The sequence below is a fragment of the Polypterus senegalus genome, chromosome 12, assembly GCF_016835505.1.
Source record: "Polypterus senegalus isolate Bchr_013 chromosome 12, ASM1683550v1, whole genome shotgun sequence".
Lineage (NCBI taxonomy): Eukaryota > Metazoa > Chordata > Cladistia > Polypteriformes > Polypteridae > Polypterus > Polypterus senegalus.
The window spans coordinates 101,831,028-101,855,107 of NC_053165.1; the positions used below are offsets into that span (position 1 = coordinate 101,831,028).

The following is a 24,080-nucleotide window of genomic DNA, read 5'->3' on the forward strand; positions in this document are numbered from 1 at the left end:
ATGTGGAAATATGCAGACCGGGAGATGTTATTGATGTGGGACTGAAAGGATAAAGTACTGTCAAGGATGTCACCCAGACTCTTAACCTGTGGGGAAGGGGAGACAGAGGAATTATCAATAAAAAATGAAAAACGATCAGTTTTGGATAATGTTGATTTTGTGCCAATGAGGAGAACCTCAGTTTTGTCACTGTTTAACTTAAGAAAGTTTGAAGAAAACCAGGATTTGATTTCTGCTATGTAATCAATAACTGAGGAGGGTGGAAAGGAAAAAGTAGGTTTGCTAGTGAGGTAGAACTGGGTGTCATCAGCGTACCAGTGAAAATTAATGTTATATTTACGAAAGATATTACCGAGGAGAAGGAGGTAAATAATGAAAAGGAGACGTCCCAGGACAGAGCCCTGGGGCACACCTGAAATAACAGCGGTGGGTTGGGATGTGAAAGTTTTAAGCTGAATGAACCGAGTGCGGCCTGAGAGGTAGGATCTGAACCAATCTAGCGGAGTGTGGGTAATATATTGGTAGTACCGAGTGAGAACTGGTATTGAAGTCGTGTATCACTGCAAGCAGACAAATGACTTCAAAAGGCACAATCATGCATAACAAAATGAAAGTAAGGATTACATATGAAAATAACTCATAGTGGTTATGCTACAGCCACGTATAAACTCATGTTGTGCAGTACACAGTCCCAATAACGGAATGGAGGCTTCACATTCCATTTCCGATTGTGATGTGTGTGTTCATCAAGAAAACAAGGCTGTTCAGTTCAAAGTTGTGGCAGAAAACTTGTAAATATCCTGAATCATGCATACAGGACACTGTGATGTGGGAAGAAACTGCACGCTGACAGTGCTAACAGCAATTGTAACAAAACGCAGCTCCTCTGCAAATACAAGAACCAAATGGCATGCAGCAGCCCATATTGCATTCCAAAAGATACCGAGGAATACAAGAGCAAAGCACATGCGGAGAGGACTGCCAAACCACCACGGCCAGTCAGATTCAGAACAAATTCAGTTCAAGTTATTTCTGTATAGCGCTCTTCACTGAGTGCAGACGTAGAGTGCTGTAACACGTTCACAGGTAAATACAGGGTTGTGCACTGCTCCATGGTCAGCACAGATGCTTCATGGTCCTTCTGAAGTTCATTAAGCGTTCAGAATCATTTAAGCACTGCCCTACCACACTACTGGAAACCTTCATCAAAATAAATATGTCACAAAAGAGTGTGTGGAAAGTGACATTCAACAGTCTGCACCATAAATGATAGCAGTCCAATTGTCAGAAATCATGAAATGTATGCTTTGGAAAAACAACTCATTCTGAACTGCTGGTCCTAATTGTGATGCTGCACTGTCATCTTCCCAACTGTAGCAGTCAGAAAAGTGAAGGCTGTTGAGATTGGAGTCATGTAATATTGCACAGGATTTAGCGGGATTGTTTTTGCTTGGATTTCTTCTTAGTTGCAGGGGATTCTGGTGGATCCATACCAGAATTTTCTGTTACGTGTGCAGACTATTCTGACATTAAAATTAACCTTCTTCTTCTGGCTGCTCCCTTTAGGAGTTGCCACAGCAGATTATTTTTTTCCATATTACTCTCACTGCACCACTCAGAGTATTTATATCCCTGTATCTGAGTGGGGAATCGCAGCTCAGCAGCTGATAGGAAAGAGAATTATCGGTATACAGCATCAAGCACACGCTGCCTCAGCCATGCGCACTGTCTATTGAACTGCCTTTCCTGTACGGACCTCGTGGTTCAGAAACAGTTTCATCCCAAGAACTATAAACGCACTCTATCAGTCCATGAAGTGCTCCTTGTAGAACTGTTTGTACTTATTAGTACAATCACCTCACTGTAAACTTGCGATACAGTTATAATATCACACAACCTGAGCCTCTTTGTACGTATTTACATATGATGAAGATATCATTTTTAAGATGAAATGCAGCAAAATATGTTTATTATATTATACATATAAAACTTTAACTTCATTTAAATAATCTATATTGTTAATAATTAAGCATGCAAGGACACGGTGCCGCAGCACTAGCAAGGAGCTGGCACCCGTTCACGGATTGTTCCTGCCTCGTCTGTATTCTTGCTAGTGCTGGAGCGACACTGGAAGGATAGATGGATAGAATAATTAAACACATACTACAAAGATATTTCAATGTTCCTTAAAAGTTCTGAAGAATCTGCATTATAAGCTTACAGATGGCTTAACGTCTATTACAGAGCTGATTGTGTGGCGATTGGGTATTTGGAGAAAGAAAAGTAAGGACAGGAATTGGGTGTTAGTACGTTTGAAAGAGACAGGACTGCTGCAATAAATTATTTCATTGAAGGTCGCACACGGCGCAGCAAGCATCTTGTGTGAGACATGAACAATCACTGCGCCACCGTGTTCCCATGATTAATAACATGCTTTAACTCCTATCATCATGAAAATGATATCAAGTGTACATCTCAGTATTTTAATTAATCAGGGAGCTGTAATATTACGAATGTAATGGATTCTGGGTCCTGTTGGAGGAAGAGAAAGCCCAGAAGCATGTAGTGATTCACACACATAGAGCACATAGAAGACCAAATACAAAACAAAGCATTTAATGTGCTACTTTAGTTACGATGGGATTTGAGAAACTAGTAAATGAAACGATTTTAAGATGAAGTTTATGATGTTCTACTTTAATGACAAAATACACTATGTGATTAAAGTGAAAATTTCGAGGTTAAAGTTGACATTTCATGCTTTTTTCCCACTGTGTGCCTATTTTTTTTCTCTGTACTCTAATAAGCTTTCCTATGACACTCAGACGGTGGGCTACGACTCGCCTTTTCACGGCGACTTTGATATCTGACAACTTCTTTTTTATTTCGGGCACTGTGCAACTTTGTGAACTTTGTGAACTTGAGCTTTCGAGTTTCTCCGACACTCTGTCACTCAATCAACTTCCTTTTGTTGTTTATACCACTGTTTAAACCAACAAATAGTACGTTTTTCTTTGCCTCTACCTGGTATTTGCTGAAATTCTTCTTTTTTTCCTCTTGCTTTTGCCATTGCCTTTTCACAGAAGGCTGAGCTTAAGGGCTATTTATATTGATTTGCATATTCAAAGAGGCGTAATTCTGGGAGGAGTTGGGATGGGACAGCAGGCGCGTGCATGTGTGTTACTTTTCACACTGACCAGGATTTATGTAGCGGACGTGGAAGTTGGCATTTGCATAGATTTATGCATCTGGATTTTTTTGTGCGTACGAACATTTCTACTTTTGTGCTTACGTCATTTTATAGTGCAAATTTTATGCATAGGGCTATGCATGAGGCCCCAGGAGATTATAACATGACCCAGGAGCAGAGTAAGTGCAGACAAAAGATTAAAACAGGGAGATCAAAAATATATTGCACAGTCAAGGCACTGGGGAAAAACAAAAATAGATTACGTACTTAGCATTAGGCATACTTGAAAAGGAAAACTAACTTCCACTAAACATAAGCTTTATCCAACTGAAGAATATAGTTATACTGGAGCATTCAGTGACCTCATTGACGTGACTCACGACAATCAATTGACTATGGGCTACCTATATTGAAACAAAAACTACTTTAGTTTAAAATGGAATGCAAAATGACAAACCACAACGACATGGAAAGACAATACAGAGTACTGTCACTGCACGACTCGAACACAGGACTGGGGCTGTCTGGTAGCCACTCTTGCCAACGTGTTCGGTGTTTGCAGCTCAGTGTTAGGCCCATAAAAAATGTTTTTCTAAATACAGTAGCTGTTCTTTCCACACCAGGACTCCGTGCTTCTTTGAAAAAGGGGTATCATACTGCTGAAGAGGAAAGAGCACATGTAAGGTTTCCTTGGACGTTTTTCCATATTTAACTCCAATACAAGGTCCTCCTTTTCAGAAGGAGAAGATCAAAATTCCACATCTCCCCTTCTGTTCAGTGTAATGTCTTATGCTGGATACAGTCCTGATATTGACCTCCTTTCTTTTATTTTCAAATTGCTGTTATTACCTTAAGGGGGTTCAAGGTACTGAACGTTTTGTACCAGTTTTCTGGTTTGCACTATTAGAGACTTGACCGGGCAAAACTCTGGTGAAAAGTGCAAATGTTTGACAAAAAAAGGCAGTCCTCATTTTAATCTCAGGAATAAGGGGCTCTTGTCTTCAAGTCCCATTGACAAGCTAACGAGTTTGGGTTGCCCATGCACACACACTCAAGGATAAAACTGAGAACACTGCAGGAGCAATAACGTGATTCCTATGCACTGGAACCAGGCTGGCAACACCTGGCATGAAGATAATTTCATATTCTACAAGAGCTCCAAACATTAAAATCTGCTCTGTTGGGTTTTTGATTTTTTGTTTTTATGTTTCTGTGGTCAGTGACACAGGCCAGGGCCTTTACATTACATAATCAACAGAGCTGTAATGAACACAGTTCACCAGTAATGCGCAAGGGCTTTGCACATCTCCATCCTGATGTCTGCTCTCCCAGACTCTGCGGATGGAATGTGAATTACAATGTGCCCTTTAAAGTGACCAAAGTGTGGCTGCAGAATATGGCTTTTGTAAAAGTGATAATATGGTGATTTTTTTCACAGTGTTTCAACAATTGCTGCTTACAGCATTAAAGCCCAATCAGAATACGTCTCCACATACATTATATACTCACATATAAGTTGGGTCAAAAAATCGATCATAAAATCAGACCCAATCCACCTAAATTGTTTTTTATTTTTTACATCTTCTTGCTTCCTCCATTCTTGCATCAGTTTCTCAGACACATTGAATTTTGTTGCAGCAGAGCAGTTACCAATTTCTTTTGCCACTTCAACAACTTTTAATGTAAAACCACTTTCATATTTCTTCTGATTGAACACTCCATTATTGATAAGGGATGCTCTTACGATAAAGGTGAATGAGAGTGTGAGATACAAAAAACGCAAATCAGTGCAAACGTTGCTTTGGAATAGTTTGGGTATTACCGTGTGGTCACGTAGGCACAATACACAGAACAAAAAGGCCGTGTGCTCTGCGGTTACTCTCTCAGGTGGACCTTAGCATATCATAATCTCTTGGACCAATAGCGTGAGTTTTCCGCATTCCACTTATACGACCGCCATTATAAAATACCGGAAATTATACAGTAAAATCAAGCCCTGACTTATCTGCGGGAGAACTTAAACGCGTGTATATACGGTACTGTGTTACGGCTAATGCAGACTTTCTAATTTGCTGTGTTTGTGTTTTTCCTGTGACAGTGCGGAGTATCCTGATCTGAGGAAGCATAACAACTGCATGGCCAGTCAGCTGACTCCTGCCATCTACGCTAAACTCTCTGATAAAGCCACTCCCAATGGCTTCACTTTAGATCATTGCATCCAGACTGGGGTGGACAATCCAGGACACCCTTTCATCAAGACGGTGGGCATGGTGGCAGGAGATGAAGAATCATATGAGGTGAGTTGGAATTGAGTGACAGACTGTGTAAATTTACCTGAGTGTACCGTGCAAAAACAAAGAGTATTACCCATGTGCTCTATCGATTAGTTTTCATTAAGCAGCATTGCATGTGGCTTTAAGGCTATGAAAAAATGGAAACATCTGTCTTATTATCCTGAAGATTCTAGTAAGTATGGATTCTTCCAAAGTTCTCACTCGCCTTCGTTGTTCACTTTTTGAGTCTGTTCAATACAATAATACAACTTTTTAGAGTGCTGTGAACAAATTCTCCTGTAAAATACAAGCATAGATTATACTAATTAATAAATGCTGGATTAGTACATATAAACAGTACATGAGGTGCTTAAGCTGGCAGAAGATAAGAAAGCCACAATAAGCAGGTGCTTTGACTGACCATTTGTTTTTGTCCAATTTAGATATTTGCTGACCTCTTTGATCCCGTCATTAAAGAAAGGCACAATGGATATGACCCAAGGACCATGAAACATCCCACTGACCTGGATTCCAGTAAGGTAAGTTTAGAAAGACAATTAAGATTTTTTTTTTTTCCCACGATTAATTAAGAATATCATCCCATCTTCAAAATGGGCTTAGTAATGAGACTTCTGTCAATTAGGGAATTACCCAAATAGCAAATTGGCCAGTAAGAAGCACAGAGATCACATCCAATGTCCCAGTTATATAGTGTAAAAAGAAAAGGGGAGATCAAAAACTCCTGGGGGGGATCCACGGCCCAGATAGACACAAAGTAACAGAACTGGGGAGGATGTTTTCAGGGCAAGATCCAGCCTGCTAATGTTATAATCACTGGGCCACATGTTTTGGGCCTGCACCAAATTAACAACATTCTGGATAAACATCTTTAGACAGCCTTGGTGTCACAATCCCTCCTAACCCACTAACAGTTGTGTTTGGTGGGCTCACAGAGGGGCTTCAAGTGGTAAAGGACAAACCGACTGTAATGGCCTTTACTACACTATTGGCATGTAGACTTATCTTGCTCAACTGGAAGAATCCTAACTCTCCTCTTCTAAGTCAGTGGGTAACTGATGTTATATACTATTTGAAATTGGAAAAAAAATCTAATTTGCAGGATCTGTACAAAACATTTTCAAAACCTGGCAGGATCTAATAAATAACATTTTAGAATAAGCATTTAAATTGAGGAGGCAGGTTCTCTCCCCTCTTTTACTCCATTTCATTTATTAATTTATCTTATTTTTACTAGCTTAAAGTTTTACTCTGTTGGCCTAGCTCTCTTTCTCAGGGGTGATTTGTTTCGAACCTATTTTTGTAAAACTTGATTTATTTGTATGGAATGTTATTTAAAATTAATAAAATCAAAAATAAATAAATAAATCCAGAGGAGTGGGGCATTACTGCTTTCAGCTCGTGCATTTGGGCTAATCAATCAATCAACATTTATTTCTATAGCACATATTCATACAAAAAATGTAGCTCAAAGTGCTTTACAAAATGAATAGAGAAATAGAAGACACAATAAAAGATAAACATAAGTCAACATTAATTAACATAGAATAAGAGTAAGGTCCGATGGCCAGGGTGGACAGAAAAAAAAAAAAAACTCCAAGAGCTGGAGAAAAAAAATAAAATATATGTATGGGTTCCAGACCACGAGACCGCCCAGTCCCCTCTGGGCAATCTACCTAACATAAGTCAAACAGTCCTCTTTGTATTTAGGGTTTTCATGGAAGGACCTGATGATGATGGTCATGTAGACTTCTGGCTTTCAGTCCATCAATGTTGGAGCATCATGATGCTTTGAGTAGGTGGTGGTGGCGCAGGCCGCCACCACAAAGAAACCGGAAAAATCCGTTGCTCCCATAGCTGCTCTATAAACTTGTCATGATGACCCAGAGTAGCCTGCCATTAAGTCTCAGACCAAAGTTATAGAAAATGCAGGGCACAGGGGCATTGTGTTACTATTACCAGGGGGAATGCAGAGAGAAAAGAAAAGAAAAGAGAATCAAAATGGATTTTTAAAGTAAAAACTTATCAGAAACTGGCATAGTATGAATTCTTTTGGTTGTTATTACATTTCTTGCTTTTTGTTTACAATATTTCTCTTGTTAAAGTTTTAATTTTCATGAGTCACTAGGGAGCTCTGCCCCCTGCTCGCTTTGCTCGCCCACCCCCGGGTTTAGTTAGCCGGATATACAAATTAAAGAGATTGTTATTTTCATGGGAGTTGTTACATAACCTTTCGATTCTATGTTGCATCACTTTTCCGTGATCATAAATATAAACCTGACCGAATTGTGATTTCTTCAAAATTAAACTTGTCGTAGCTTCAATTGTTGCGTGACCACAGATTCTCATAGCGTATGGTGAATTATTGTGTAAATCTACGTCTTGAGCACTGAATGATGCAAATGTGAAAAGATTGTAGACTCTGATATTTTGCCTGTAGTGTTTGTGGATTTCACTTTCACCAAACAACGAATCTTTTAATTGTTGCGGATACGCCTCTGCATTGGGAGGCAACACTACTTTTCCCTGATGGCAACAAGAATTAGACGATCTACAAGTCTCCAACTTACACTATCTACATACTTCTGACATATCACCTATGTCCATATATTCAATCTCTTTTTGCTGTTCAGTTATTTCATCGAGTACTAATTTCCGCTTGTTTGTGCTAATGCAATTTTTACTTTCTTTTTTTTTTTTGTTGATACTTTTGAATTTTACTACTTATTATATTCTTTAACTTGCTCTGCATGTGTATTGTGCCAACGTTTTTGAACATCTTTATGAAGTCTTTTATTTCTGACCCCGATTGGACCAACGAGGTTTTCCATTCCACTTGGTCCGGGCTGATTATTCCTTTTTTCAGAATTTACACATAGAGTATTATTGTTCTTATTTGCATTTTTGTTTGCCTTCTTTTCTCTCCACCGCTTTTGGGTCCCTTTTCGACGTGCTGCGCTTTCTTCTTCGCTTAGTCGTTGACGTGCCATCTGGAAGGTATAGCATTTTTAAGAGCTGAGAGCACAGGAAGTGTGTCTGCCAAAAGCATTCCAACAACTGAGAGGTTAGATGTCTGTGATCTTATTTTAAATTGGTTATTCTCACGGGACATCAAAGTGTCTTTCCGAGAAGGTCGACCCAAGATTTTTTTATATAATAGAGAGATATATTGATGATGGGTATAATTTCTTTGATAATCTCGGTCATTGTTGGGGACACAGGTGATGCTGCCAGATGCATTATACACTTTGTGATGTGCGACATCATCAATACCAGCCATCCTGTTTTTACAAATTTGCTTACCGGGAGTTAACATGACGAGACTCTTCTAAGGATTTTAATAACATTATCATTTGTGGGAATAGCCTTAGTTTTGTGATTTAATGGAAAAGAATCTCCAGGAGGTTTCAAATAAGCAAGATGAATTGGACAATGAAAGCACTAAAAACAAAACCTTTAATCGGGACAAGTGGGGCCAGAGGGTCAAAAAGGACGATTGTCAACACACAGTCAAGAATCCTTTCTGCCTTACTGTCAATTCTCTAAATAGCGTTGCAAAGTTTGTTTTAATTCAAACCCTGGATGCTCAATGCAAGGTGCTGCTGTCTTAAATGGAAATCGCAAGGCGTTTTGTAAATAAAAAAGAATTGTGAAAAATATAAGCTACACTAAAAATGAAATCAAAATAAGAATTTTAAATACGAATAGAAATGAATTCTGAATCTTTCAACATTTAAAAAAATGAAAAAGAAATGCAAAATGTAACATGAAACGAAAGAGACATATGACGCAGGGTCGGTCCGTGTACTTTTTGGTATTTGAAATTTCATTTTAGAAGCAAAAATGAAGAAACAAAAATGAAAGGAATTTTCAGATTTTGATTTTTGATTAAAGAATAAAATGAGGGAAAATAAGATATTTTTTAATTCTATGGTAACAAATAGCAGTCATAAACTTAACATTACACATACTTTTCTGGATTTATTTGTGATTCAAATAATGAAAGTGTAATAGCTCAAAAACGGTCCGTGTACTTTTTGGTATTTGAAATTTCATTTTAGAAGCAAAAACGAAAAAATGAAAATGAAAGGAATTTTCAGATTTTGATTTTTGATTAGAGAATAAAATGAGGGAAAATAAGGTATTTTTTAATTTCTATGGTAACAAATAGCAGTCATAAATTTAAAATTACACATACTTTTCTGGATTTATTTGTGATTCAAATAATGAAAGTGTAATAGGTCAAAAACAACAAAACAGACGCATTTTCGTTGTCTGAAACCGGAGGCATTTCGTCTTCTGCGCGATTTTTGACGACACGTGCGAACAGTCCTCCTCACAACACATCGACCGACGGCCTTGAAGTTACACTGCATGGCATCAGCAGAGGATGGACCATCGCGTTGTTTTTCGGAACAGTAAAAGAGTGACACTCCGGGACGAGGACATGACTGCAGAAAAACTGAGTCGCATCTTTCCGGTAAAGAAATACAAGCTTTACAAACTTTGCTTCATTGATGTTGCAGTTGTTTTATGAACGTTATTGTTGTTACTTACTGTTAAACAGCTAACATTTCGTGATTTCATTTACTAAAACTAGGTCTGGCCATTTTTATAGTGCTAACATTTTGAATTGCATGCTCATTGACAAATGTAACACATGTTAGGAAAACTTTCTGTAAATCACGTTGCTTTCCTAACGTGTTACACTTGTGCGCATTGTTATCGAAACATTTACTAGCGATAGCACTACAAAAATGGCCAGACTTAATGTTCGTTAATGAAATCACCAAATTTTAGCTGGTTCACAATAAAAAAACAACAGTAACGTTCATGAAAGAACTGCTACATCAATGAAGCAAAGTCTGCAAAGCTTGTAGTACGACAGTTTTTCTGCAGTCATGTCCTCGTCCCGGAGTGTCACTCTTTTACTGTTCCGAAAAACAACGTGATGGTCTATGGCGTTATTTCAGTGCCACTATTCTGAGCGCACGTAAAAAAAGATTGCAAGTGCAAGTGTTGCATTTTGAAGAGAAATTTATTTTGAGCGTACAAAAGCTGAATTTGAGTGAACAAAATTCATTGCTGCGTGCAAAAAATGTATTTCAGTGTTTGCGCTTATCCATATACACACACAATAGCACCCCTCTCGCTCAGTTTTTCATTTGCGCTTGCTGCAATGTGTTGCTAACGCTCACAACATTCTCTGCTGCAAGCGCTCAACTCTCTGTACACCGTTATAAGTGTGCCACAAAACCAACCAATCACAGACTTGGTTTCAAAAATTCTGATTGGCTCTTACGGTCTCCAATCAGCTCGCTAGCTGCTGCATTCCGGAAACAGTCGAAATGTAGCTAAATCAACTAAACTCAATTAAACCCCAATTTGCGGATAATATCTTTAATTATTTTATTTTAAAATATATTATTTGTTAAGACTATCGTTGGTGTAGTATAATGTAGTTGCATTATACAACCATGCCAACTGACTCTCCAAATTATATTTGAGTAGCTCTCTTTTATGTCGTCGAATACTGAATGCAGTATGTGTGTATGAATGTATGTTGTAATGCAACTACATTATACTACACCAACGATAGTCTTAACAAATAATATATTTTAAAATAAAATAATTAAAGATATTATCCGCAAATTGGGGTTTAATTGAGTTTAGTTGATTTAGCTACATTTCGGACTGTTTCCGGAATGCAGCAGCTAGCGAGCTGATTGGAGACCGTAAGAGCCAATCAGAATTTTTGAAACCAAGTCTGTGATTGGTTGGTTTTGTGGCACACTTATAACGGTGTACAGAGAGTTGAGCGCTTGCAGCAGAGAATGTTGTGAGCGCAAGCAACACATTGCGAGCAAGCGCAAATGAAAAAACTGAGCGAGAGGGGGTGCTATTGTGTGTGTGTATATGGATAAGCGCAAACACTGAAATACATTTTTTGCACGCAGCAATGAATTTTGTTCACTCAAATTCAGCTTTTGTACGCCAAAATAAATTTCTTCAAAATGCAACACTTGCACTTGCAATCTTTTTTTACGTGCGCTCAATATTTTTTTACGTGTGCTCAGAATAGTGGCACTGAAATAACGCCATAATGGTCCATCCTCTGCTGATGCCATGCAGTGTAACTTCAAGGCCGTCGGTCGATGTGTTGTGAGGAGGACTGTTCGCACGTGTCGTCAAAAATCGCGCAGAAGACGAAATGCCTCCGGTTTCAGACAACGAAAATGCGTCTGTTTTGTTGTTTTTGACCTATTACACTTTCATTATTTGAATCACAAATAAATCCAGAAAAGTATGTGTAATTTTAAATTTATGACTGCTATTTGTTACCAAAGAATTAAAAAATACCTTATTTTCCCTCATTTTATTCTTTAATCAAAAATCTAAATCTGAAAATTCCTTTCATTTTTATTTTTTCGTTTTTGCTTCTAAAATGAAATTTCAATTACCAAAAAGTACACGGACCAAAAACAACCAAACAGACCCATTTGTAGCTTTTGTCACCTCTGTCTCCAAATGTGTGTCAGAGAGTCGACAGCCCGAGATTTGCTCAGCACAAAACTTTCTAGCATTTCTCGCGGAAAACGTTGTTGACCTACAAAAATGTCCGGTTCAGACAAAATAAATAAAGGGCATTTTCTCATTCTCGATTCTTGCATTTGTCTTTTCTGATGTGTGAAAGAACAAAAGGAAAAAAGTAATTGTTTTGTGTTTTCCATTTTTCCTTTTTAAATTGAAAATCAAATAAGTGTCTCTTTTTTTTTTTTTAAAGATATTTTCTAAAATGAAATTTCAAATACCAAAAAAGTACATGGACCTGATGACGTAACAGTTAACACTTTCCAGCTCTCTTTCACACTTTCTGAACAACAGAGGAGTGAGACTGCCAGCTTCTACATGTCAGTCAGATTAGCGAGGGGGTGCCAGGGAGAGACGATGACGACGTCTCTTTGTGGCACATGATATAAATGTGCACAGGCAATTTGCACAGATACCATAGTGCACCGTACAGAAGGGAATGACATTTCTGGTGCTGGGTTAGTGAAGCAGGGTTTGAGAACATGTCTGCTGCTGGCGTGAGGAAGCATTTTATATCGACAGCTGTGGGAGAGTGAAAATGAGTGGACAGGATAAAGCACCTCACTGAAAGAAAAAAATGTCTTCCATAGATCTGGTCTCCAAAGCTCAGACTGACCGGGTGCCAACAATCTCATTTCTTTCAGATCCGCTCAGGATTTTTTGATGAACGCTATGTCCTGTCTTCACGAGTACGGACAGGCCGCAGCATTCGGGGACTGAGCCTTCCTCCTGCTTGCACCCGAGCAGAGAGGCGTGAGGTAGAGCGAGTGGTCTCAGATGCACTGGGTGGACTCAGAGGAGACTTGACGGGCCGCTATTATCGCTTGAGTGAGATGACGGATGGTGAGCAGCAGCAACTTATCGATGTAAGTAAACCTGCATTGTATGTGTGTCTTTAATTTGTGGGCCTGAGGGGCAGTGGGTTTGAAATTGGTTTCTGAATTTTTTTTTTCTAAGGCCCTCCCTAACAGCTAACTTAACACCATGCTGGATGTACAATAGGGTTCTCTCTGATTCTCACCATGTACCAGGATGAGACTGCATTGTAACTGCTTGATCCCTTCCCACAGGACCATTTCCTGTTCGACAAGCCTGTCTCTCCTCTGCTGACCTGTGCAGGCATGGCGCGAGATTGGCCAGATGCCCGTGGAATTTGGTAAGTAATTTAGGGAAGTTCAAGGGATTCGAAAAGTTGAAAGTGAAAAGCAGATTGGTTGAAATGGAGTGACAGAGCGAGACAGAGACTGGCGAAAGAAAAGAAACAGCAAATCTGAGTGACTTTACCTTGAGAGGCTAAGGTAAGATTCTGAGGTTTTTGTGCCCTCTCTGTTAAGCCGGTGACAGTCTGATCTGCAGAGGTGGCAAAAGTACACAAGTTCTTTACTCAAGTAAAAGTACAGATACTTGTGTAGAAAAAGACTGTGGTAAAAGTACAAGTACTCATTCAACTTTGTTACTCAAGTAAAAGTAAAAAAGCACAGGCTCTGAAATATATAAAGTAAAAAGTAGCTTCTTCAATAACGATTGTACAAGCAGTTTCTGTTCAATGTTGACTAATGCAACTTGAAAAATATCAAATCACTTTACAGTAACTTCAAATTACCAAAAAAACAAAAACAGTATACTGATAATGAACATTCGCGTTGCTCCAGTGCTCACTTTTCAACATCACCATTCCTTTATTTTTACAAAACTACCAGAATCTTTTATTCAACTTCAGCAGAAGCTGCTTCTCAAAGTTCTCTGAACCAAGGCGAGCTCTTTTGGGTGTAAAAATCAGTCCTGCAGTGCTAAAAAGCCTCTCACGGGAAGCCGAGGCAGGTAACGGAGTGTTGAGCTTCAGAGACAACTTGCATATTGCTGGGAATCACTTTCGATAGACACACATGACCGCCTTGTTTTCACAGTCGAGTCCCCGGTCCGTTCTTCTTTCTTGTTACGTCGTTTCCATCTTGCGCGATTCGTGCTGATTGATACTCTATCGGGATTGTCTTTTCCTATACACCACTGGCCCATTCATTTAGGTTCAAATCGGTCTTTATGCTGAGAACGTGAAAGGATGAAAAATAGAAAAATACTTAGTTCCTCACAAATGCATTAAAACTAAAGTAACAGGCTTGTTTTTAAAATGTAAGGAGTTAAAAAGTACAAATATCTGTGTTAAAATGTAAGGCGTAAAAGTACAAAGTCATCTGAAAACGAAATACTCAAGTAAAGTACAGATACCTCAAAATTCTACTTAAGTACAGTAACAAAGTATTTGTAATTTGTTCTTTCCCACCTCTGCTGATCTGAAACGGGTGTCTCCCTAGCCCACCACCTCAGGCCATTTGCCATAATCAGCTTCAAGCAGACACACCACAGTAGGGCCTCCCTGGGCTGTAGATGTGGAGGCCATTGATGTGTCACCCTTGGTCAGACATTCCTATGGACAACAAAACTGATCTCATAATGAACACATTTTTATTAATCAAATGTACAAAGATCAGGTCATAAAAATGAAGGGCCAAGTGCCCAACAGTGACCCCGCGGCCATGCCAGGGCTGTTCTGTGGCAAGGCTTGTTGTGATATATTTCGATGGAAAGAGATACATGGTGGTTGCTTATCTTAACACCCAAAAGCAAAGATGAAGAGGATCCATACAACCATGCATAGAAGTCCTCTTGGGGAAGCTTTTCTAGATGAGTCCTTTGTTAACTGTTTTGTGCCAGGTTAGAGTGGCACCCAGAGGGGTTTCCTTATGTCATTTATGTGCACAAGTACAGAGAAATGGAGACAAGAAAAAGACACTCTGTCTTATCCTGCAAACCTCATGTCCACCTTTCTTCCAAATTACGTCAAAGCCAGTCTCTTAGGCATTATGTTTTGGTTTGTCCACTTAAAGATCTAAAAACCAAATCTGTATGATGATGTAGTGACCACCAGTGTGCACCATTGAAAATTCAGTTGGGGTGGTCTTCATCCATGCGGCATATGGCCTGGCACATACATCAACATGAAGCTGCTTTCTAATTGTGATAAGCGGCTTTTAAGAATTTTCATTTGTTGAATTTAAAAGTTAGACAAAGTATGTTACATCTGGGGGGAGGCATGGAGGCACAGCGGTTAGTGTTAAATCTAAGCCCAGGATCTGTCTCTGTGAATTCTGCTTGTTCTTTCTGTGTCTGCTGGCACGTATTCACTTAACGTCTCTGAGTGTGCTCTGAGATCAAATGATGCACTGTTATGGCACTGGCTCTCACTTTTCCATAATTATATTCTGTCCAGGGCCGCTGCTGGCCAAATGGGTGCCCTAAGCAGAAATTTACTTTTGTGCCCCCTCCCCAAATATTACGGAAGTAAAAATAAAATAATAAAAAAAACTCCTACTATAGGGGCCAAAATAGAACTTTATTCAAATAAACGTAAACACATGAGGGCGCGCACGTCATCACGTGTGCTTAGCCTACTCTGCGTTCACCGTAAAATGCAATATATACGTTTATATTTTTGTTTATTTGTATATGTATATTATTAATATTAATTTATTATTATAATATATAAAAATGATTTTTTTGAGCAGCTGGGATGGTGCCCCCCTGGGAGCTGGTGCCCTACGCAGACTGCGTACTCTGCGTATAGGGAGCGGCGGTACTGTACCTGTCACCCTGTATGAAATAAAGCAAACTACTCAAAAAAATTAAAGGAACACTTTGAAAAAACATCAAATATCAAAGGGAAAAAAAAATCCTGCTGGATATCTCTACTGATATGGACTGGGTAATGTGTTGGGAACGAAAGGAAGCCACATCGTTTGATGGAAATGAAAATGATCAACCTACAGAGCCCTGAATTCAAAGACGCCCCGAAAATCAGAGTGAAAAAATGATGTGGCAGGCTAGTCCATTTTAGCCAATATGTTATTGCAGCAACTCCAAATCGTACTCAGTAGTTTGCATGGCCCCCACGTGCTTGTATGCATGCCTGACTACATCGGGTCACGCTCCTAATGAGACAACGGATGGTGTCCTGGAGGCTTTCCTCCCAGATCTGGACCAGGGCATCATTAAGCTCCTGGACAGTCTGAGGTGCAACTTGGCGGCGTCAGATGGACTGAAACATAATGTCACACCCAGAGGTGTTCTGTTGGATTTAAGTCAGGCGAGTGAGCGTGGGGACCAGTCGATGGTATCAATTCCTTCATCCTCCACAAACTGCCTGAATACTCTCGCCACATGAGGCCGGTCATTGTCATGTACCAGGAGGAACCCAGGACCCACTGCACCAGCAAAGGGTCTGACAATGGGTCCAAGGATTTCATCCCGATACCCAATGGCAGTCAAGGTAATAATAATAATAATAATAATACATTTTATTTATTCGTAGGCGCCTTTCTGAACACTCAAGGACACCGAACAATAGATAAGACACACATTATAAACAAAACTAAAGTATAAAGTTTAAAATCAGACAGAGCAATTGTAGGCAAAGAGAAAAAGCAGTCTTAAACAAATGAGTTTTAAGCTTAAGGTGCCTTTGTCAAGCCTGTAGCGGTCTGTGTGACCCTCCATGGATATGCCTCCCCAGACAATCATTAACCCACCACCAAACTTGTCATGCTGAATGATGTTACAGGCAGCATAATGTTCTCCATGGCTTCTCCAGACCCTTTCACTTCTGTCACGTGCTCAGGGTGAACCTGCTCTCATCTGGAAAAAGCACAGAGTGCCAGTGGTGGACCTGCCAATTCTGGTATTCTATGGCGAATGCCAATCGAGCACCATGGTGCTGGGCAGTGAGCACAGGGCCCTCATGAAGTCTGTTTCTGATTGTTTGCTCAGAGACATTCACACCAGTGGCCTGCTGGAGGTCATTTTGTAGGCTCTGGCAGTGCTCATCCTGTTCCTCGTTGCCCAAAGGAGCAGACACCGATCCTGCTGATGGGTTAAGGACCTTCTATGGCCCTGTCCAGCTCTCCTAGGGTAACTGCCTGTCTCCTGGAATCTCCTCCATGCCCTTGCGACTGCGCTGGGAGACGCAGAAAATGTTCTGGCAATGACATGTATTGATGTGCCATCCTGGAGAAGTTGGACTACCTGTGCAACCTCTGCAGGGTCCAGGTACCGCCCCATGCTACCAGTAGTGACACTGACCAAAGTGATTGAGCCAAATGTAAAACTAGTGAAAAAACATATGAGGAGGGAAAAATGTCAGTGGCCTCCACCTGTTAAACCATTCATTCCTGTTTTGGGGGTCATCTCATTGTTGCCCCTCTAGTGCAGCTGAAACTGATTAACAACCCCCTCTGGTACTGAACTGACCAGATTAATATCCCATAAGTTTCATTGACTTGATGCTATACTCAAATTAGAAAGTGTTCCTTTAATTTTTTTTGAGCAGGATAGATTCAGAATGTTGATAGCTAAAATGATGAATTAACTGCATGTTCAGAATGCCATTTATAGGACTCGCCAAGTCTCAAAAAACCTGATGGTAACTGCGAAATATGTAACACATGAAACAGGCACAACAATGAGAAGACCTTTCTTATCTGGATAAATGAAGAAGACCACACTCGTGTCATATCTATGGAGAAAGGAGGAAACATGAAGAGGGTCTTTGAAAGGTTCTGCAGAGGACTCAAAGAGGTGAGTCCCTGGCATTGTGGTGACACCGTTATACTGAGAGCAAGAAGGACAGTCATCACTGTCAGTAGTCCTAGTCTTACTTGGCCGATTGTGTATTTATTATATCCATTTCTCCACTGGTGTATTTATTATGTCAAATTCTTTGAAGTGTTTTAATGTGATTCCCTCCCATGTGTGGCCAAGAGTTGGCATGGATTACAGGTAGACTAGAGAGAAACAATATCACTTTCTTTAAACATTAATGCAGCGATGCCACAGGAGTTTGAGGCCATTCACCATTGCTAGTTGTCACTGTATTCACACTTCTGTTATCAAGAGAAGGATGGGAAGCCTAGTCCATTGAAAAGGCTCCTGCTGATGTCTTCACAGTGCTCTGATGTATGCATACAAAGTCAGAATGAAGGTTTCAGCTGCCTCTTTATCTAAGGGCCATAGCGCCATTAGAATTTAGGATGGACTTTGCTGTCCCTAGAGAGAAGTTTTTTTTCCAGCAGACATACTTTGACACATGATGTTATTCTTGACCACAGATGTGTTAAATAATTCCAGACTTAGCTGTAGGCCACGTCCTGCCTGGAGTTTGTCTTATACTCACATGGTCCAGACTTGGCTGTCCTGTTTTTGGTTTCATTCTGTGCTGTTTCCTTAGAAGACAAGTGTTGATGTCCATGTTTGGCGGCAGGGCCCTTTATGCTAACGCTCATGTGCTGCTTCTGCTGCAGGTTGAGAGGCTAATCCAGGAGAAAGGCTGGGAGTTCATGTGGAACGAGAGACTTGGCTACATCCTGACCTGCCCATCCAACCTGGGGACAGGACTGAGGGCAGGCGTGCACATTAATCTACCTCTGCTGAGCAAGGTATTCAACTCGCCGCAGTTTTCTTGTGGTGCAGAGGATTCTGGACTCTGGGGCAGGGCTGGGGCTGGTCAATAGAGATTACATTTTGCCTGTTAGTTTTGATCTTTTTTTTTTTTTCTTTTATGGGTTTTTTCAGCAATAATGTGAAAATCTGAAGTAGAATTTAACATATATTTGAAGAGCAGGGTGCCATTTGCATTCGTGTGCTTAACAGGCCTTTTGCATGTTCTACAGGATCCACGTTTCTCAAAAATCCTGGAAAACTTGCGCCTTCAGAAACGTGGAACCGGCGGAGTGGACACGGCTGCGGTTGGAAGTACTTTTGACATTTCAAACTTGGACCGTCTTGGCAAGTCTGAGGTGAGATGCTGGGTCATACAAGTTTATTTATACACAGGAAAGAAGCTGTCAGGAGGATCCTGCGGGTGAGCGACACAAGTTTATCAGTCTTGACAAAGTGTGCCTGGCCTGTGCTTTCATTTCAGACGCCTCTCAATGACGTTTACTTTCTTTGGCTGATGTTTCTTCCCAGCTCAGCCAGTCTCACTGCCATGATCCCACTCCGCTGAATGTGCAGGACACCTTTACTTTAATATAAGCCTTGCTTTAGATGACTGTACGTGAAATGAACAAAATTGTCTCCATCACAGGCATCTGTGAAATCAAGGAGCAGTCTGGACAGACAGCCATTTACCCCAAATCTTGGCACTTGGCCTGCTTTGCTAACATTCCCATTTTCCTAAATAAAAGCAAAGTAGCCAAGCACTTGAAGTCTTTTTTTCACATAAACTCCATCTTATTACTGGCCCTGGAGCCCAGAAACAGAGGACCACCTAGGCCAGGGCCTTGGGTACTATTGGCCTGTTGCCTTCTCTGTCGTTATACAGGGTGTCCCTAAAGTCCATGTGCAATTTAAAATAGTTCTAACTTTGTAAGTATAGGTGATAGCATGAATCTGTAAAAAGGATCAGAAAGCTTGATGTAGCTAAGCTTTTGTTTGTCTTTAAAAGTTTTATTTTTGCCGTATTTGGGGAACTGAAAATCCACATGAGTCTGTTGAACATGAAAGAGATTCTCCCAAAGTTAATGTGTGGTGTGCTTTGGGAAAAAATCGAGTCATAGAGCCATTCTTTTTTGAAGGGTGTGTTGCTAATGGTGATAGCTATTTAGAAATGCTGCAAAATTACTTTATTCCTCAACTTGAACAATTAAGACTGATAGAGAATGAGATGCAGATCACGCGACACGGCAGAAGCAGCAAGCCAGCAAGCAACTGATCGAGCAAAGAGGAGGTAAAAAAATAAAAAACTGTATTTGTTTCCCATTGTAGCACCATTTAAGAGGGGTTTCGGAGAAGCTACTGCATCTCCTTGGGGTGCGTTCAGCCCCCCTCTTCACAATGGTGTGTAACGCACACTGAGGTTGGCAAGCAAAGCCAGCACGGGGCAAAGCCCCCTAGTATATATATATATATCTATATATATAAAAGCCAAATACCACTGACTCACTCATCACGAAATCTCCCGAACCAAGAGGACTTGAGACTTGAAATTTGGAATCTAGCACCCACAGGTGCTCGCTAAGAAACGGTTTTAAAAATTTCATGGTCCAAGCGCAAAATTTCTTATAGTTTTTTAGACCCGTTTGTATGTCTCTCCGCTTTTCATGAGAGAACTACTTAACGGATTTAGATTGGGTTTTTTTTCTATAATTTGCTTGAACATTCCGTTGATTTTGCCTCCTTCTCATCACAATAAGTGTCATAGTTTGCTTGCGGTACCGATTTATTAGCGTGAATCCAAGAGACACATAGGGCTATGGGGAGGGGGTCAGGGCCCTCATCACTCACGTTCAGAGAATCCATTCCCGGATGGGTTTATCCATTCCCGGGAATCCCGGGCTCCTGGGGATGACACAGTGTACGGGCATCTCATATGTGAACGGTTTTAGAACGACCGACACTTATTTTTAATAAAGCTACTGCAATATGTTGACACCAATAAAATACTAACCTTATCTACAAGCAGTTTATGCTGTCATATAAGTACATGTATCTAGTTCAGGGGTGCCCACACTTTTTTGGCTTGCGAGTTACTTTTAAAATGACCAGGTTGAAATGATCTACCTACATTAAAAATGATATATATATATATATATATATATATATATATATATATATATATATATATATATATATATATATAGCATAGTTTTACTGTCAAATAATGCAAAGAGTACGTGTTTCGCCCTTTACGTTGCGCCACGGCATGTGGTTAGTTTATTTGACAGCATGTAGATCAGGGTAATTACATTCATGGCATTCGTAGTCTGAATCACAATCTGATTGTATGGGTGGTTACCTACCAGGTAACGCTTGTGGTTGGTCTCAAGTCGACAAACATCCGCCACGGTGCCCTCTTCAGTTGCAAGAAGCAGATCATAGAATGTTGCAAAGTTTTACTTTCAAATAATTCAAAGAGTACGCAACACATATTTCGCCCTAATTCTGGGCTCATCAGGCGTACACACTCACTGCACCCTCTCTCGGCGTCAGAGGCAAAGCCACGGCGTGTGGTTCGTTTATTTGACAGCATGTAGATCGGGGTAATTACATTCATGGCATTCATAGTCTGAATCACAATCTGATTGTATGGATGCATGTGGGATGACCAGTGTGTTAGAAGAAAAGAGATCTCAGACTGGCCGCTCTGTAAGTCAATCAAGTGGCAAATGCCATATGGAGGATATATGATAGACTAACATTTAAAAAAAAATTTTTTGAATGTAACGCAATCTACCTGATCAGATACTGATACACTTGTTCTAAACAACGCCCGCGCTTGCCGTTGCTTTGAAACACCATTTCAGCTTTTACCGGTCAGAGACATTCACACCAGTGGCCTGCTGGAGGTCATTTTGTAGGGCTCTGGCAGTGCTCATCCTGTTCCTCCTTGCCCAAAGGAGCAGATACTGGTCCTGCTGATGGGTTAAGGACCTTCTATGGTCCTGTCTAGCTCTCCTAGAGTAACTGCTTGTCTCCTAGAATCTCCTCCATGCCCTTGAGACTGTGCAGGGAGACACAGCAAACCTTCTGGCAATGACTCGTATTGATGTGCCATCCTGGAGAAGTTGGACTACCTGTGCAACCTCTGTAGGGTCCAGGTATCGCCTCATGCTACCAGTAGTGACACTGACTGTAGCCAAATGCAAAACTAGTGAAGAAACAGTCAGAAAAGATGAGGAGGGAAAAATGTCAGTGGCCTCCACCTGTTAAACCATTCCTGTTTTGGGGGTCATCTCATTGTTGCCCCTCTAGTGCATCTGTTGTTAATTTCATTAACACCACAGCAGCTGAAACTGATTAACAACCCCCTCTGCTACTTAACTGACCAGATTAATATCCCATAAGTTTCATTGACTTTATGCTATACTCTGATTAAAAAGTGTTCCTTTAATTCTTTTGAGCAGTATATATATACTGTATAACATATGCATGTAAAAGGTGTACCACAATCTTGAATATGCATTCTTGATATTTTAGTTCACACTATAGTTAGTGGCTTAAACAAAAGACAGTAATAAAATGGCACTGTGGCATTGATGCTTAACAGACATGCATTGGGGCAATGTAAGCCCACCTCAGTGAGCAATTCTAATGTCACATACACTTTGTTCATGAAGTCACAGAGATTATCTCCAGAGACATTGTAGAAGTAGTGTGAGATAGTGTAAACTCCAACAATGCAATACTTAGACTTTGTCGAGACTCCATGCCCATCTACTGTACTAAGACCCAACGTTTTTTATGCAGAACCTGAGGGTTTATGTATTTTCTGAGAGGAAGAGAGGACGCAGTAAGATCAAAGAAATCTGGTTGTGCTCCATGGAGACCTTCCTCCATAGATACGATGCCTCAACTCTTATTAAACACGCCTCTACTCCATTGTCAATATACTGTTGATTTATTGAGGGTTTTAAAAAGTTAAACACATTTTTTTATTTAGCAATTCAGGTCAGTTTGTTCCTGCTTTCTGGATTCAATTGGTAAAAAGATAGATATAAGGAAAAGCAGCCCCATGATGGCACAGTGTGCAGTGTGCTGCCTGGCCAACTCCAAGGACCGACCTGGGCTAGACATCCAGCCAGTGAGGACTTCTACCTGCTCCCATGTTCGAAAACCATTCAAATCTGGGAAAATTGGTGTTTTTTGAATGAACGGTTAGCATTCCATTTGTGGTTGTTTCCTGCCAAGTGCTCAAAAAAAAAAAAGTCTATGGAGGGGAGTGTGTGTGGAAATCGGCCTGGTGAACATTTGCACTGAATAATGTGGTTTGTTCAAACACAGTCAGCGAAGTCAGCTATGGTATCCATTCCATATGCTGAATTAAAACTAGGGAGCACACAAAGGCCAATTGTGTGCTTCTTAAAGGTCTGAACCTGTCGGGTTGTCACTGTGAGAACTGAGCTGTAACTTCATGCTGGATGAAGTTAAATGTGCAGCTCCCTTTGTTAAGCCTCTCTTGGTTTCTGTTTGCAGGTGGAGCTTGTGCAGACCGTGATCGATGGAGTAAACTACTTGATTGACTGTGAAAAAAGACTTGAACGTCGCCAGGACATCAAAATCCCCTCGCCCATCAGCCAGTTCAAATAAAAAGTAAAAGATGACAACATGTGACGCTAGGTGGCATGCTTACATGAGACGCAGTGTGTGTGCGCCCAAAGCGAAGTGACAAGCTGCTTAATAAACGTACGATCTGCTGTAACCCAATCGACTCTGCTTGTTTGTATGGTAAAGCCCGGAGGACACAAGAAGCAAGAGGAGAAGCCCCCCAATGTGATTGTACTTGTCATTTTTACGTTTTACTAATATTAGTGTGCCTTTCAAGTGGTAAGCTTTAGTATTATATAGTGCCCCCTTAGTTTGCAGTGAAGGAAAGAATTTAGGAGCGATATCTCAAAACACATGACCGGACGGACCACTGGACATGCAAGGAGTTTTGTGTATTTTGTATCAAAATCATGCGGTGGGCTGGCGCCCTGCCCAGGGTTAGTTTCCTGCCTTGCGCCCTGTGTTGGCTGGGATTGGCTCCAGCAGACCCTCGTGACCCTGTAATTAGGGTATTGCGGGTTGGATAATGGATGGATGGATGGATGAAAATCTAAAGGCTCTCCCAGAGCCCGTTTCAGTTTCAGTTGTGGAGGCTGTTACACGTCATCCTAAACAGGGCTCTGTAAACATTCGAGACATGATTTTACCCTTCTGCCATATTCTTCTTTGTAAATGCAAAATAAGGGGCTGAGCAATGCAGTCTGCTGGGCTCAGGGATCACTCCTGGAGGTTACAGCGGCCCCTAACTCAGGTGATGTCCCATTGGCAGGTCCTGTTTGGACTTGGCCCTCCTGCCCCTGAGCCTGGGCTCTAATTGTCCCACCTATGACGTTGAAAAAAGGAGCAACTTGACTGCTGCATTAAAAAAGATGGCCTTGAAGCTGCTGAAATCAATGCACCATTCGGGGCAGTTT

The 24,080-nt window shown here is 40.6% G+C and overlaps 1 protein-coding gene across 3 annotated transcripts in view; it reads left to right on the plus strand.

Moving 5' to 3' along the window:
• ckmt1 (creatine kinase, mitochondrial 1) overlaps window positions 1–23,320 on the plus strand; it is a 51,160-nt gene extending 27,840 nt beyond the window's left edge. For all 3 annotated transcript variants that reach the window (XM_039773051.1, XM_039773052.1, XM_039773050.1), the window contains exons 3-10: window positions 5,289–5,487; window positions 5,907–6,002; window positions 12,717–12,938; window positions 13,143–13,228; window positions 17,577–17,700; window positions 18,423–18,557; window positions 18,792–18,917; window positions 23,095–23,320. In XM_039773051.1, coding sequence (XP_039628985.1) covers window positions 5,289–5,487; window positions 5,907–6,002; window positions 12,717–12,938; window positions 13,143–13,228; window positions 17,577–17,700; window positions 18,423–18,557; window positions 18,792–18,917; window positions 23,095–23,208 — 1,102 coding nt within the window. In that variant the 3' untranslated portion in view covers window positions 23,209–23,320. The remainder of the gene's footprint in view (window positions 1–5,288; window positions 5,488–5,906; window positions 6,003–12,716; window positions 12,939–13,142; window positions 13,229–17,576; window positions 17,701–18,422; window positions 18,558–18,791; window positions 18,918–23,094) is intronic.
• Window positions 23,321–24,080: the final 760 nt, after the last annotated feature.